Source organism: Cyprinodon tularosa, unplaced genomic scaffold, assembly GCF_016077235.1.
Source record: "Cyprinodon tularosa strain WSP-4 unplaced genomic scaffold, ASM1607723v1 ctg680, whole genome shotgun sequence".
NCBI classification, from domain to species: Eukaryota; Metazoa; Chordata; class Actinopteri; order Cyprinodontiformes; family Cyprinodontidae; genus Cyprinodon; species Cyprinodon tularosa.
The window spans coordinates 153,904-170,365 of record NW_024039430.1 but is presented as its reverse complement, the minus strand read 5'-3'; the positions used below and the strand labels follow the sequence as shown (position 1 = coordinate 170,365).

General features: G+C 36.0%; 2 protein-coding genes across 5 annotated transcripts in view; both read left to right on the top strand.

Annotated features, from left to right (window-relative positions):
* kcnn2 (potassium calcium-activated channel subfamily N member 2) overlaps nucleotides 1–2,506 on the top strand; it is a 39,377-nt gene extending 36,871 nt beyond the window's left edge. For 2 of the 4 annotated variants that reach the window (XM_038267690.1, XM_038267691.1), the window contains one exon: nucleotides 819–2,506. In XM_038267690.1, the coding sequence (XP_038123618.1) occupies nucleotides 819–1,094 (276 nt within the window). In that variant the 3' untranslated portion in view covers nucleotides 1,095–2,506. The remainder of the gene's footprint in view (nucleotides 1–818) is intronic. The other 2 variants (XR_005279165.1, XM_038267692.1) reach the window with 2 other exon arrangements.
* A 1,651-nt stretch (nucleotides 2,507–4,157) lies between these two features.
* Nucleotides 4,158–12,013, top strand: drg1 (developmentally regulated GTP binding protein 1). The gene is made up of 9 exons (XM_038267669.1): nucleotides 4,158–4,317; nucleotides 5,880–6,003; nucleotides 6,097–6,272; nucleotides 6,362–6,431; nucleotides 7,053–7,222; nucleotides 7,837–7,967; nucleotides 8,973–9,140; nucleotides 9,259–9,381; nucleotides 11,721–12,013. The coding sequence occupies exons 1-9, from the start codon at nucleotides 4,279–4,281 to the stop codon at nucleotides 11,818–11,820; spliced, it is 1,101 nt and encodes a 366-aa protein (XP_038123597.1). The 5' UTR covers nucleotides 4,158–4,278; the 3' UTR covers nucleotides 11,821–12,013.
* Nucleotides 12,014–16,462: the final 4,449 nt, after the last annotated feature.

Below are 16,462 nucleotides of genomic sequence, written 5' to 3'. Positions count from 1 at the left end.
AAATGTTGCCTAAACTTTTCAGCAAGGGATTGGCTAAAACAAACAAACAGTTGGGAGCATCCCTTTGACTTGTTTAACCCTCCTTTGAGGAGTATTCATTTACTGCAGTCCCTATTTAAACCAGTGGATGTCCCCACAGCTCGAAGAGGAACATATCAGGGAAGTGCATTAACAAGGGTAAAATGGGTGTAAATAAACCATGTGTCTTAATTTAAGATTATTCAACATTTGAGATAAAAAGCTGATTCCTAAAGAAAAAGAGTGTATAAAACTGAAAATTATCTGAGTAACACAAACTCAAATCCTGTCTATCCCATTTGTTTCTTTGTTCTTTTCAGAAATGTTTTAAATTCATTTGACAGCAGTTATATTTTGTGATTTTTTTTAAATCTAGAATTTATTTTCAGGTCAACATTTTTCACCTTTTGCTTTTCTTTAAATAGACATACCTAATTTGATAACCCTTGAAATCTAATATTTGCAATGTGTAAAATCTAAAATGTTTGCATTCTACATTGATATCATTTCAGCTATGTTAATCGCCTTAAATTCAGTTTGTTTTTTCAGGTACTTTTTTAAGTGCAATCTGCATCCTGGAATTAAATGAATTAAGAAAGTATATTTGTTCTGAATGACCTCTCTATTTTTTCTTTCTTTTTTTTACAGAAAGACCAAAAACTGCAAACTTGAATACATGCAAAATAAATGTTACAGTGTATTGATATCCTTGTACATTATATTTCACAGGTTACTAGTTATACATGAAAAACAGGTTGAAAAATGAATAGAATCAAGGGTGTTTCTTCCTCCCATTGCAGACACAGAACATCATGTATGACATGGTGTCAGACTTGAACGAGAGAGGGGAGGACATGGAAAAAAGGATTGCCTTGTTGGAAACAAAGCTGGAGACCCTACTGACTAACTTGCAAGCTCTTCCTGGACTCATCAGCCAGGTCATCAACCAGCAGCACAGGGACTTTCTGGAGGTGCAGCTTCAGCCTTACGACAAACACAGCCCTGAGCGCTCGCAGTCGGTGTCACGGAGGAGGTCATCGTCCACAGCACCACCCACTTCCTCTGAGAGCAGCTAGAGTCCAAACGGGGAATGCCTCCGCTCAAGACTTTTGCCATCATATGGCCAAGTTGCATTTACTGTAAAGCCTTATGGTTTCAATAAGTATTATCCAAATTCTGATGACAGAATCTGACTTACTGGGGACAATGCATTTTAAAGGATAACTTCATGCTGTTCTTATTTTTATTACCTCAAAAAATGATGTTATCCAGGCTCTGGTGTTAGACTACAAAAAATAGCCCTTCCCTCAGTAATAAAAGGGGCTCTGACAGAAACTCTACTCCGTCTCTATGCAGAGGTAGCCAGCTCTAGGTGTCAAGGTTACCAGACGTGAAACTATTGCACTAAAGTAGTGCTTCTCATGGACTTTGCACTTCTGCTGGCTTTATAGTTGCAAACTGAGAAACTACTGAGAATTCAGACAGAGAGCATGTTAGAAAAAGGATCAAAATAGCGAAGTAACACTGGATGGCAGGTAAATATCACTCCGAGAAATTGTGGCTGAAAGATAACGTAAAAGCTTAAAATGAGGAAACAAACATGCATCTCTTAGGTTAGAAAACAACTGTAGTGGTTTTCCTTTACAGAGGCCCCACTGTAGACTGATTTACTTATGTTAATTATTTTTTTTTGGGGGGGGGGGGGGGTGCAGATAAATTCAAATCAATTGAATGCATCAAAAATCTGTACTTGCACTTAATTTTTAATGAATGCACTTCAATGCTGGCTAACATATGTTGTGACAATGTGTAACCCATTAAAAGAAGTCATTTGGGCATGGGGTTTTTTGTCAGTTATCAGTTTGTAGTTTTGTCTAATCTACAAAGCCCCATTTTCTTCTTTTTTTTTTCTTTTTTTCCAACTTTTCTCTTGATACAAATGCATTCACTTAGGCTTGTAGAGGTCTATAGAAATGCACTGAATCATCATAAAGTGATTCCTCCCATGTGTTGCTGTGTCTCAACTCCTGTTCTTCTCTCCTGTGTTATTTATGCTCTCAGTCTTCCAAGCTGGGCAACGAGATTTGCTGAACAAAAACTGTAAACCCTATATACATTTTGAATCTTAAAAAAAGACATATTTTTATATATTTTCACAAAGACAAGCACACCTCTTACAGTAAATAAATGTCAGGAAAAAACATGACGAGACAGAAACAGCATATTTGGAATATGGTTGAAGAACTCTTAAGAAGGAGATTATTTGTCTGAGTTTTTTTCAGAATATATAAAGGGAATGAAAATTCATCTAATTAGGCATTGGACCCCATTTTTAAACCTTTTAAAGAGTAAAAAAGATCTAATGGTCACTCAAACATGAACCAACCAGATGTGCAGTCCACAAACATTAACAACGTAGAAACCAATGAGAGATTCTGTTGTATGCAAGTGAAATGATAAAACAAAAATAAAAAAATACCCAATTAGACTGGTTTCTGTCCTTTTTTCTTGTATGACACATTGAGATTAAAAAGACGGGGCGTGTTTATGTGCTAATGTTAGCAGGAAACATTATCTGCCCCCCTGAAAAGTGTGTACAGTTTTTGACAAATTTAATTAAGTGGGTTAAACTATTAACCTTGTAACCCCAGGGGAAATATATTGTTGGATTAAGTCTTAAATACATAAAAAAAAAAAGGCTGCCGGACAATATTAAGAAGATTCAGCCCTTATTTGAAAGACATTTAAGAACAGATTTTTCAAAAAAAATTTGTTAAATCTTTGTTAAATCTGTCAGAAAAGCCATTACTTTGGAAACCTGCCATGTCACTAGGCCATTTTATAAAAACTTTAAAAATGTAGTACAATGAGAACCTTCCCAGGACTGGCCAACCAAATTATCACAATACATCAAAGCCTCAATCCAGAAGGTCAGAATAGACCCCAGGTTAGTTAAAGCAGAATATTTTTGGACATCAGTTTGTGACCTTTAGGTCTACTGCAGATGTTTAATGTAGCAGAACAATGATCTAATGAATATTTCCAAGTTGACATATGAATAGCTCAGAGGAAGTTTCTTGAGTTAGCTAGCCAAAGTCTGCAGTTTAATCTGCATCAAATGCTGTGGTGTGACTTTAAACAGGGCATTCATCCTAAAAAAAATATATATGTATATATATAATATATAAAACTTTCCAGAAGAACTAACCCTATCCTGTAGAAGTCATCTCATTAGAAAAAGATATTTACTTGTGTCTTCAGAAATCTGAAAATAACCTGTTTTATATTAGCTTTTATAGAAGAATAGCAAAAAAAAAAAAAGGAAATTCTAAAAGAAGGTGAAAGTCTAATTTGCAGCTATGCCAATGCATTAATGGACCACAAGAAGGTGCTCTGGTAAGATGACAACAAAGCCTTTGGGGTTACAAGCCAAACGAGGTTAAAAGCAGATTTGATAGCTTTTAAAAATTAGCCACAAAATAACTTACTGAAGTAAAAGTGAAAAATATTTGGTAAAAAGGCTATTGAAGTGCTGAATTATTCAGTTCAGCTTATTTAATAGTGTCAATTTAAAACACGTATCCTCTCAAGGTACTTTACAGAGACAATTCAACCAGATCATGCAATCAGATTGGTTGAAAGTTTTCTATCTAAGGAAAACCAGCAGATTGCATAGACATATTGACTCGACAGCAATCCCTCACACTATTAACTGATGATAGCATTTAATATTTATCTAATATGTTATTAACAGACAAAATATAGTTATGTGAAATTCTGATATTTCAGAGACTAAAATAAAAATGTTTTTATTGTTATTACCATAATTGAAAAAACTGGGGAAAAAATCAGTGCAAAAAAAAAACTTTCAAAAACATCTTTTTTCAACATAAATCTTATAAAACCAATACACAAAGTAGAAAATGTATACATTTTAAGACAGTTTAAAGTAAGTCCAGGGTCAATATCTACTGTTAACTCTGCGTTTACTAGACCTCCAGTTAAACAGCAGGCTCAGCAGATAAAAAGTTACCCTAAAATATCAAAGCTTAAGTAGAAAGAGGAAATCAAATTTTAGCAAGGAGTTACTATAAGTATGGTGCATGCACAATCATTACAGCCGTTGACATCGCGAGACTTCCCGTGAACTATCGTACAGCGGCATTTCTGTGTCGTGTGCATAGCATGCTAAACCGCTAAACGCTGCCAAATAATTCGTAAAATTCTCGAAACTGGTTTGTGAAACGGTTACCATTCAAAATGAGCATACTCGCCAAAATAGCGGAGATAGAAAATGAGGTAAGGTAAACATAAAAATTCCAGTTAGGAGCGGTTAAGTTGGTCACGTTTTAGCTAAGAGCCAGCTGTTAGCGTTAGCATAAATGTTCTGAAACCTGGAACAGTTTTTGCCCACGTTTTTTTTTCACAGCTGTTAAGTTAAATTCTATCTATTTTACTTATAATTATATTGTGGATTAAACACCGCTATGTGACCTATATTGATTTTCGAAATACACTGACTAGCACTCAAACTGAATTACATATTTTACTTTGAACAACCCTGCCTGACCATACGTAAAGCAGACTCTTTGAAGACGTGAACTAACTTTAGCTGAACTAATTTGGTGTAAATAAAATTTGTAACATAGCGCAAAAAAAGTATTACAAATCTTATATTTTCTTTATTCAATTTTTCTTATTTTATATATTATTACATAATACATTTGTGAGTTTCCAGACGTACAGTTTAGTTTAATCTGTAGCAGTATAATTAGAAAAATGTTACAATTAAAGTTGAATATAGGGTTATATGTTTTTGTTATTTTTATAGTTTTTAAATTTAAATCATTGCGATCATTAAAACTAAGTGAAACCTTTACTCAAAATTTTGAATAAATAACAATTAGTAACATTTTTGCAATGATAGAGAATTATTTGTTATACCTTGTGTGTTGAATTTTACTGACTTGATTATTAACTAAAACATTTACTAATAAAGTGTGTTTTAAATTATCCTTCATCCTCTGTTTCAAGGCTTGTGCTGTTAGTAGTAATGGGTTGATGAGGCGACATGAAGCGTTTCGACACATTGCAAACTGTTATGCTACTGATTTGATAGTGTCTCACTGGGTACAGACACCTGCTGGACCTTTAAATCCCTACCTGCAGCCGATTTTTGCATATTTTGTCATTCTATTTTAAATTTTATTATCTCATATCTTAGTTTAAATTTAGGATATCTGTGGTATTTTTATATGCAGTCAAATAATCTGAACATATATCATAACAGGATATTTTTGTTGAAGCTGTGGAAGATGATGCTTGTGGACTTGGATAAAAAAAAAAAATAATATATATATATATATATATATATATATAGCAAGTACGTTAAACTAAAAGTCAGTTTGAATTACATTTAAATTCAGATAACTCGAGTGATCACTGAGAGGAACAGGATGACGTAATGAGAAAATGAAAAATATGAGGTCAAAATAGTCCCACATGGTTGAAACTTTTATTTTGCCTTGAGGCTGCTCCATATTTCTTGATGAATTTGGTAACGAACCGCAAAAGATCAGAGATATTATTAGCAGATGCATCCTGTTGACAGATGCACTTATAAACATAGTTTTTTGCATCAGTCAGTTCAAAACAATACGCGCACAGACACAGGGATTTGCTCTATGAGGTGCCAATGCATTGGACCCACCAATAGCTTTTAGCCATGCTGCGTTAAATGTGGAAAATACTCCTTAAATAAAAGCAGTCCTTTGCACAGAACAATCTTGCACAGCTTACCCTACCATACATTTCCTGTTGATGCTGATCATTCATGTACAAACATGTCTTTCATACTATAGATGGCTAGGACGCAGAAGAACAAGGCCACAGCTCACCACTTGGGTCTTCTTAAAGCACGTCTCGCAAAGCTAAGAAGGGAACTGATCACACCAAAAGGAGGCGCCGGGGGTGGAACAGGAGAAGGTAGTATCTCCTTATTATGGTTGATCTCTGATATAATTGCTCAGTTACATTTTTATGAACCTTAACCAAAGTTTGTTTACTGTAACCCTTCAGGTTTTGATGTGGCTAAAACCGGCGATGCCCGAATTGGATTTGTTGGTTTTCCATCAGTGGGAAAGTCCACCCTACTAAGTAACCTTGCAGGTGTCTACTCTGAGGTTGCAGCCTACGAGTTCACCACTCTTACAACAGTGCCTGGAGTCATTCGGTATAAAGGAGCCAAAATTCAGGTACAAACATTTTTACCTTTTTCACATTTTGCTGAAAGCTACAGGTCTATTAGTTTCAAATGTCCATCACCTAATTTCTTTCTTTGTAGCTTTTGGATTTACCTGGAATCATTGAGGGGGCAAAGGATGGCAAGGGGAGAGGCAGGCAGGTCATTGCAGGTAATGCCGGAATCTTGATATTGCTGTAAAAGCTTAAAAAAATAAACATAAGAAGTTTTTTTGTTGCCATTAAAGTTTCCAAATCTTGATCTGAATGTATGTACACTTTTTTTATTATAGCAGGGTCTCTACACAATCTGGAAAAGTATGAAATGTGTTTCAAGGTTGTTTTTTTTAGGTCTGATAAAGTATGTCAAAAGGAAATGCAGTGTGAAAAAAATATATATATTGAGTATTTCTTTCCTATCTTACTGGATGAAAGAACCATTCATCCATCCAGGCATACACCTTGTCTTTTTGCCTACCAGTTTTCGATTTTGCAAGATTCATTTAGAAACTGGTCCTAACTGAACTATCTGACATTTATTCAGAAGTTAACCTTTAAGTCTGGGAAAAAAATATAACATTTTGACTTTAGCCATCATACAGAGTGTAATTTATACACTCCTTTTTTGAGCTTGGTTTAGTTATTATTTCACAGAAATAATAAAGCCTATAAGAAATCTAAGATTGCTTTGTTTAATTATGTATATATTTTATAACTATACACACTGTAAACCTTAGAGTATTCCCTTATCTAAAACACTAACTATTCTTTTCTTCTCTCCATTTCTCTCCCAGTGGCTCGAACCTGTAATCTAATCCTGATAGTGCTTGATGTGTTAAAGCCTCTTGTTCATAAGAAGCTAATAGAACACGAGCTGGAGGGCTTTGGCATCCGACTTAACAAGCAACCGCCCAACATTGGCTTCAAGAAGAAGGACAAAGGAGGCATAAACTTTACTGCTACAGTATGTCACATTTTGCTGCAGAGCCTTATTTACAGACCTGAAAAAGCTCATTCATGCACCACACTTGGAGATACTGAAAAGGGGGGGGCTACATTTGTACATGTTTTGCTACTAGGAAACATGTTTATCTTTATCAGCTTATCTTTTAAGATGAAACATATTTACATATATCAAACAGTAAGATAAAGTTGAGTTTGTGGATCAGCTCAACTCAACACTGTAGGTGTTTATTCAGTATAACTATAGAAGAAACACATCAGGCATGTCTTACCTCGTGTGTATAGCATTAAATGCTGTATGAAGTTTGCATGGAGTGGCAGATCATGCATGCATAGTTTAGCACTTCGCACAACAGAAAGAGGTTATCAAAGGGGAAAAGAGAACTATATGTTTGGGAAATACATTTCAGCATTGAAAAATTGTGCCAAGACATTTTCTTTGATGCTAAGTACTGTAGGTAGTTTTGGGTTTTGTATAATGATTCAATAGGTTTGGCGCTGCTCTTGGTGGGTGAAATTAATTAATATTCATCAATCCACATTTTAAAGTTCAATGAAATGCTTTATTTTACATCTTTTTTCATGCCATCCTACATGTCCTCTATCTGTTATCAGTGTGCACAAAGTGAGCTAGATGCGGACACGGTTAAGACCATCCTGGCTGAGTACAAGATCCACAATGCTGACATCACCCTGCGCAGCGACGTCACAGCTGATGACCTCATTGATGTGGTGGAGGGAAATCGGTAAGCTGCTGTAGCAGCCTTCACCATTCTTTTCTCTGGGTGTGGCTTGTTGTGTGTAACGCCATGTCGGCCAGTATATCCACAGCAGCACAGAGGGCCTTAAACCTCTGGCGGTAGATCTACTCTCTTTTTCAGCTAATTTAACTTATACTTAATCAAACACATGAAAAAAAAGGCAAATTTAATTAGGAAGGTTTGTGTTCGATCTATTTGATGGTCTTTGTAAAAAAAATCCTTCTTGGCAAAAACCCTGTCTTTAAATGCAATCATATTTATAAAGGAAATCCATTTGTAGGTAGAGCAGTGCAGTCGATTAAGTCGGTTGCACCCTTGAACATCTTGACAAATCTTCTCTGCCAAAAAGCTTATTCTGCTATTAATTCTTGCGTGGTGGATCTATTATTATTATTTTTATTTTTTATTTAAAGAAATATACTAAATTCTAATTGAACAATTTACTCAACAAAAAAAAATCCTTCCTGGTCTATGGGGAAATCCAGATAACCCCACATCATCCATGGAGCTTTTTTCATGCTGATGATCAGCTTGGTCACATTGTCATAAGGTTGTATTGGTTTTCCTTGTAATTCTAAAGTGATTTTTTTTTAAATAAAAATTAACTTCACACCAATTAAAAAGCTGTTATAGTTCTGAAACGTAATTTTTCAGGGTACCTGCAAACCCAAATAAGCTAATGCTGTAAATGACAGTGAGAGAAAGTAACTCCACCGCAGTGTGAGAGAGGAATTAAGTGGTACTGCTAAAGGAGAATATGCATATTTCATTGTTTCACCGTGCCTTTATAGCCTGGCTTTATTAAATTGTCTGTGATACCGTGTGATATCCTGCGCATTGCTAAAATAAATGTCACATTATAGTCTATGCCTCAGTTCATGTTTTAAGTGGACGGCAGAATGCAGTTAATAAAGACAGAGTTATTTCCCTATGAAATTTGGTCAAATTTAAAATTACGAGTAAGTATTTACTGTCATAATTTTTCATCAGGGTCTACATCCCGTGCCTATATGTGCTAAACAAAATTGACCAGATCTCCATCGAGGAGCTGGACATCATCTACAAGGTGCCTCACTGCGTTCCAATCTCTGCCCACCACCGCTGGAACTTTGATGACCTGCTTGAAAGGATGTGGGACTACTTAAAGCTTGTTCGCATGTAAGAGTGGATTGATTTCTTCTGTTTAGAATTCTCTAGTAATTGTGATTGAACCAGGCTGAATTAAATGGTTTGCATATGCATGTTCCAAAATCTGACTGAATGTGCTCATTTACAGCTACACCAAACCCAAGGGCCAGCTCCCTGATTACACGTCCCCTGTTGTTCTCCCTGATGGTCGAACTGCAGTAGAGGATTTCTGCTTAAAGATTCACAAAAATCTAGTCAAAGAATTCAAATAGTAAGTAGTTAAGAGTTGACAAAGATCTAAATAATTTGCTGTATGTCATAAATTTTGAGAGGTTTTTGTGTAGAGCACACATTTCAGGAACTGGACTTGGATAAGTTGAAAAGAAAAGTTATTACAGTGAATGGTGGAACACAACCATTTACTGTTGATTGATTTCATGCATTAGAAGCAGCTTTTTATATATATATATATAATAGATAGAAATGCAGTCAATTATGGAATAATTGAAAAAAATATCCCAAGAATGCTTTTTGGGTTTTTTTACTCTTGAACAAATGAGAAAAAACATGGTCAAAATGTGTAAAAGATTTTACAAAAATATGTTTAGATGCTGCTATTAAAATATGGCTCATTTGAAACATTGAATTAAAATATAATTGTAGAAAACAGGATTTTAAACCCAAACTGGGTGTAAAGTCAAGAAAGAGCTCCTTTCAAATGTAGCACCGGCATATTTTAGAGTAACACAAATGCATGTGACCTCTTCTCTTTTAAAGGGAGTTATTTTATCCTTCACAGTTTAGAGCGGTCATATTAGTAACTCCTTGGTAAGTGCAAGATCTGGCATCTGTACAATAGCACAGTTAGATTAATGATGACCCTGCAGAGGTATTTTACATGCAGAGCAGTTTCAAGATTTGCATGCAACCTAAAGCAATAACAGGCACTCTTGATCGAACTCGGCAGCTGCAATGCATTTATACTCATGTACTCTACTCTATAATCAAGACTGTCATTTAAAAGGTGTAGGTTTGTTGTTTTTTTTTTTTTTTTTTTTTTTTTTTCTAATGAATAAAATTAAAACTCCAGATTAATCTAAATTACTGGTGCACTTAAGAGCCAGACTGAGGCAGTCTTAGCCAAGTCTTAGCCATCCTCAGATATTTAGTGTTTCTGGTTAGGTCTCAAATATAGGTACGGTCATGTTTTTGGTTGTTTTAGGACTCATAGGGCCGGATTTATCAAGATCCAATTTTGCGTGCAGTAATTTGCGCTCGCAAACTGGAATTTTGCGCGAGGGGCTGAACCATGGTTTGCGGGTGATTTAACAAGAGTGATTGCGTAACTGGTGGAAGGTGCAAAACTGTTGGAGACGCCCTATTTAAATGATGGTTTTGCGCGTTTTGTGGTTTGCGGCAAAGTAGTTTGTAGTCTGTACAAACTAGTGCATTAAGAAATTTAAATCTTACAGTGACCCCCAACAAAAAAAATAAATAAGTATATATATATATATATATATATATATATTTATAAATTGGCAACCTTTATTCCCTAAGGTGGTATGTGCTGCAGTAAAAAAAAACCAAAAAAAAAAACCAGGTGTTTTGTATTGGCCTGTGACTGTGGATGAGATCCCCGCAGCATTTGGCACGTTGCTCCACAGGCGGAGAACCCCGACCCCGTCGGACAGCACTTCTGAAAAAACGAGATTGGGAGATCCCAGCTCACGCTGCAACCGTACGCTGGAATGACCCAGATGCAAAAAAGTGCAATGTTGCAAGGAGTTTTGTGATATCTGGTATTGCGTGGGTCCTCCTTGTGGCTGGCTCCAAATCCATTCGGAGTTCCCCCAACAGCTCCAAAATGGCAATGCTGGATAAACGATATGTTTTGATGATCGTTTCCTCGTTCATTGCAAAAATATTCACACGGAGTGAAAAAATGCGTTCTCTGCGTCTCCTTGTTTTATTTCCATGTCTCCTTCTTGCGACAATAACCGCTGCCATGTGTGCGCAATTACGCATACAGACCATTTGCACCTTCTTTTGAAACGTGTTAAATATAGAGTCAGATACTGTTAGCAAAATTGCGTTCAAGTTTGATAAATCACTTTGCGAGTGCTAAATTAATATATTTACATGTTCTCCTCCCACAAGACGCACTTTAGCGTGTAAACACCCCATATTGCATATTCATTGCAGAAAAAGTACTAAATGGATCAGAGGCGCTATTTAGCACGTTTTAAAGACCAAATGCTTTTAGCACGCTGTTGATAGATCAGTTTGTACATTTTTTAGCGTGCGCAGTGAAATAGCTCATGTTTTAATACACGCAAACCTTTGATAGATCCGGCCCATAAGGTTATTTTTGTGCTCAAAAAGATGTTTTACCAGCATCTCCCGATGGGTGAGCCAGAGGCATCGATCATTCTGTGTAATTGCCTCTGGGTTAAATGTCCTAAAGAGTGGATGGGTCCAACTGTCACATGCAGTCAGATGAATTATTTTCTTTTTATTACATAAACAATAACTTTAGCTATGTTGGTCTCTCTGCAATAAATTGATGAATTTACTTAATAAAAGGTTTTTTCCTTTTTTTTTTTTTTCCAGCGCACTCGTGTGGGGCTCGTCTGTGAAACACAACCCACAGAAAGTGGGGAAGGACCATGTTTTGGAAGATGAAGACGTTATCCAATTGGTTAAAAAGTGAACTGGCTCTCGAAGCACTGCATGGCTCAGCAAATATCTCAATTTTTACATCTCTCATGCGGTCAACTTGCTTGCTATGTTGCATCACATTTAAAAGAACCCACAGTACCGAACGCCATAAATAGTTCATATTGAATGTTGGTAAATGCTTCCATTAAGAACCTAAAGCTGTACAATAAAAATATCAAAAACAATTGAATTTGTCTGATTTCTTCTTCCACTGCTCCCTTTTCAAGAGAATTTCACTATAAAATAATTTAAACTTGCACATGATTTAAGATCAAAGCATATCTGCAATGCGATGTAAAGCATCTGTGTCACTGCGAACATTTTAGTCTGGCTGAAGAGGTTGAAAAAAAGAAAATCTTGTTTGAAACCACAAATGATTTATGTGACATTGATGATGAAGCCAGTTATTCATACTGATGGATCCGCTCCCCCCTCCCCTATGGGGTATGGCCACTCAGGTTAATAAGTACATTCGCCCAGATGCATTTTGGGGGTCATTATATGAAAGCTGTTTGCAAGTAACAAAATTCCAGAGAGCAAAATAAAGCTTTTATTATCAGCCGTAGGTGCTCTAGTAGCTTTTAGTAAGCTGCATGCATCGCGGAGGGTAAAGAAGTCATGTTTCTGCAGAGATAAGCCAGTGAATAAAGTTAATGCATCCAGTGCAAAGATGAGCAGCACATCAAATTTGGTTTGGATTTCAATAAATAAAAACTTAGATTTGATTATGATAAAAGTATACTAACACTTCGTTCTTTGTGTGGGATTTTCAGGGTTTTTTTTTTTATAAAATTTTATATATAGGTTTTATTCTACGTACGCTATTAGAAATTCCAATGACTCAACCTGTTGTGTTACATCTCTTGAAATAATGTTCTTGTACATAGTTCTAAATTAATTTTAAACGATACAAAGACAAAATAACTTGGTAATCTACAGAGATAAAAGTGAAAAATCATCAATTGTACAGGAGTGTATGATTATCAAGGCTATTTGTACTTTTGACTGATTATCATACAGAATAATGTATCAAAGGAATTTTAAGATTGGTTGCCCCGATTTATCTTTGCACACTAGTCATTTGAAGTATTTAGTTTCCAGCAATTATGCTTATGTCCTTAAATTTTTTGCATAGTAGTGTTGAGAGTCAAGATATTGTTTGAAAGCAAAAGTACGAAGAAAGTGGCAATTGTAACAACATCAGAAGGCTGAGAAAAGGAGATAAGACTAAATCTAAGTAACTAGCTGCTTTTAATAAAAGCTGCAGTGGTGGAGCATGACGTCTACTGTCCAGCAACAGCAGGATCAGCCCTCCCCAGACACCGCTTTCACCCTACCCCCCCTTTTACCCTGTAAATTATAGCAGCACTTTAGCTAATGAAAGAGTTGAGGACTGGGCACTAATAAAAGCCATTAAGTGAATAAAGCACTTCCCCCTCTAACAAAATTAAAGAATCCACCCATTTAGAGAGGGCGGACTCTGTATTAATATTTATGAAATGCGGAACCGTCCGCCCCCACCTACCCCAAACTCTACCAACCCCTTATCCAATCCCAAATTGACCAAGACTTCATTGCCATAGCACCTATCCCAAGAGAATGTCACCAACCCCTCCTAGCTTGAAGGAGGGGCACAGGAGATGGGAACTTGAAGGCTGCTGAGGACGCAGTCAGGACAGTCTTCCACCAGTAGAGCAAGCTGGAAGACCCCAAGACACTTCTCATATGATCCAGGCGCCTTCATCACCCAACATCAACGCAAGGTAAAGAGATGGAAAGGTAGATATCCCAGAAAGAAGTTTTCTGAAAAAATCCAAAGTAAGTTAAAAGTATTTGATTTACAGTGAGTTCTGGATAACTTGATAGACCTGATCTCTGTCAGAAGACAACTTAAATTCTGGTTTGTCTTTTCTAATGCTTAAATTCAAAATCGAGATTTATAGATTATTTGGTATCAGTCTCCGAGAGGTCTCTGTCAAAATGAACCTACTGATGACTTGGAAATGTAAGGTAAGAAAGCATGACCGGTGCATTAAAACCATCCCATCATCTTTACCTCATATCAATGAAACATGCTCACCCTAAAACCTTTAACTGCCATCAGCCACCATTTTCCACAAACGCTCCAACTCCTAAGCCATTTGGTAAATTCGAACCACATTCTTTTCTTCCTTTTTTTTTTTGTTGCATTGATATTCTTATGGCATTATTTCATCAGACAAAGTGGTTGAGCTCTAAGTTGATTATCGCACCCAGTTTTCTCATTTGAGAAAGACGTCCCAGGGGAAGCTGCAAGAGACTCCAGAGAAGGTAACAAGATTGAGAAACCTTTTGGGAAAACGACTCCCTTAGATTAATGGTATCTTAAAGCTTGACATTGCACTCACCGGCCGATAACAAGGTTGGGACTGAGATGTAAGACTGGATTGTGTCTTTGCGGTGAAGAGATGGTCAGTGTCCGCAAATGGAGAGCAGAGATATCCCTATAATTCTTGAGGTCAGTGAGCCACCGAAGCTCTTTTAGAGTCAATTACAAGTTATATTTGTAGGTCTGTTCTCTTTGAGATGCAATCAGTCTTAGTAAGATCTGCTAAATTCAGTTTCCATTGATCAGTCGGGTAGTACTTAATTGACTCGTAAGACAAAAAACAAGCCAATGAATCTTCGGCCTGTTGTAAAAATTATCTTGATTTTCTAAGGCTTATTTCCTAAATCAGTTGAATTTTTTTGTATTCTTTTTGTTCCGAAGTGTCTCAAAGATTTCGGGCGAGAGGGTGGGGTTTGACGCAGTTCGCGTACAGAAAGGGTGTTGCCTTTTTTTTCTGCAGTGACCATGACCTATGACAAATTTTTCGTCTTAATTATCCTGCAGATGTTTTTAACCGCAGGATCTAAGTATAACAAAATGTTTTTTTTTTTACAATACAATACAACAAAACACTTTGGCTTTTACCTAAAAGCAGTTTCTGAATTTAACTGGGGGCAAAAGAAAAAATATCAATTTATACGTTTTTCAGGATTATAGCTTCTCATACTGAAATATGCATTTCCTAAGACATAATAATAATAAAAATACTGTTATGCAAGATTTTTTTTATTTTATAATCCTTAATGTCCTTTGGAAGCAATCTGCAGAGTAAGACTTGGGTGCATTGGCTTTGCATTGGCTATTCTCGTCTTTGCCCAAGACCCCATTGTGCTTGATCTAACCATGCAGTGCATCTTCTGTCCATGGTTGTGCCAAGCACTTTGGGGTTTTGTGAGCACACTCAACAATCTTCTCCCTAGCAAAGATATCAAATCATTTTGTAGTTCTGCACTGGTTTAAGGGGGACATTTTTTGATGTACATGTTCCGATAACAATAGCAAACCATTGAATAAAAAAATCTGCTTTTGGTTTTAATGAAACTGTCTTGTCTTACTTCATAATGCACATAAAACTGTAAAAGTCTGACTAATAAATTAAATTGAAACCCTCTTTGTGTGTTACTTTTTTTTAGCTGAATAAAGTATAAAACACAAGGGAAAAAGGGGGGGGCTCACAGTGTTCATGGATTTCCAAGCATTTTTACAGATAAACCTGTCATTATCTCCAAGCTTGGTGGTCAAAATATGTCTCGTTAGTGGAGATAATCAATTACAGTAAGTGCTTGGTGGCTTTTAACTCTGTCCAATAATTTCAGTCCGTAGAGGTCATACATTAAAACAATGTGTCGCCTGTCGAGACTACAGATGCGTCACAGATGGGTACATCAAACTATATTACACTGCTACACAAAATCTGAAACACACAAGTGGCCAGGATCAGTTTATATTCCTGAAATTATTATGAAATTACAGAACTCTACTCTATCCAACACTCAGCTCCTTATTTAAATTCAGTCACTGTTGTTTTATCAGAATAGACACACTGAACTAATAAATTTCATTTGTGAAAACCAGACTCCTCCTTTCCTTATGTCTCTCCTATTGCAATCAATTTATAGTTTGTCTTCTGTTTTTTCCTTTTCTTTGTGTCTTAAATAAGAGCTATATTAATTTAGCTATGATTAGAAATGATAATGAATCACAAACCTTGCTTTATAAATGGTAGGGTATTTCATGAAGAAACATTCAACAATAAATCTGTAAAATGCAAGTGTTTCAAAGGGTCATCTACATATATATTCACTGAAAAAAATTTATATACTTTTAAAACTACAACTTATTGTTCTTATTTCTTTGTTTAATAAAAGGGACAGTAATGTTGAGAACATTTCAGAGGTCACTGAAACGCATTGCAACCCCATGACACAGCTTCCAAATGTGGGGATGAAGAACCGAGGCAGCTGCTTTGGCCATTAGTGAATTAGATCATAACTCTATCAATTTTATTTACTTGTTTGGCTTGTCAAAATATCTCTGAACAAAAAAGAAATGAAAGAAAATCAATACAACTGCAGCAGTTTTTGAGATCCTGCAAAGAGGGCACAGAAATAACACTCAGATAAACTACACTATTCACTTTGTTTACATCTGATCATTAATCAAATAAGTGCAAAAGTTTGAACTGACTTTGATTTTTTTTTCTTTTTGTCTGTTTCTAGTTTGTAGGAAAATAAACTATGGAGGACTTAGATATTTTTCCTAAATG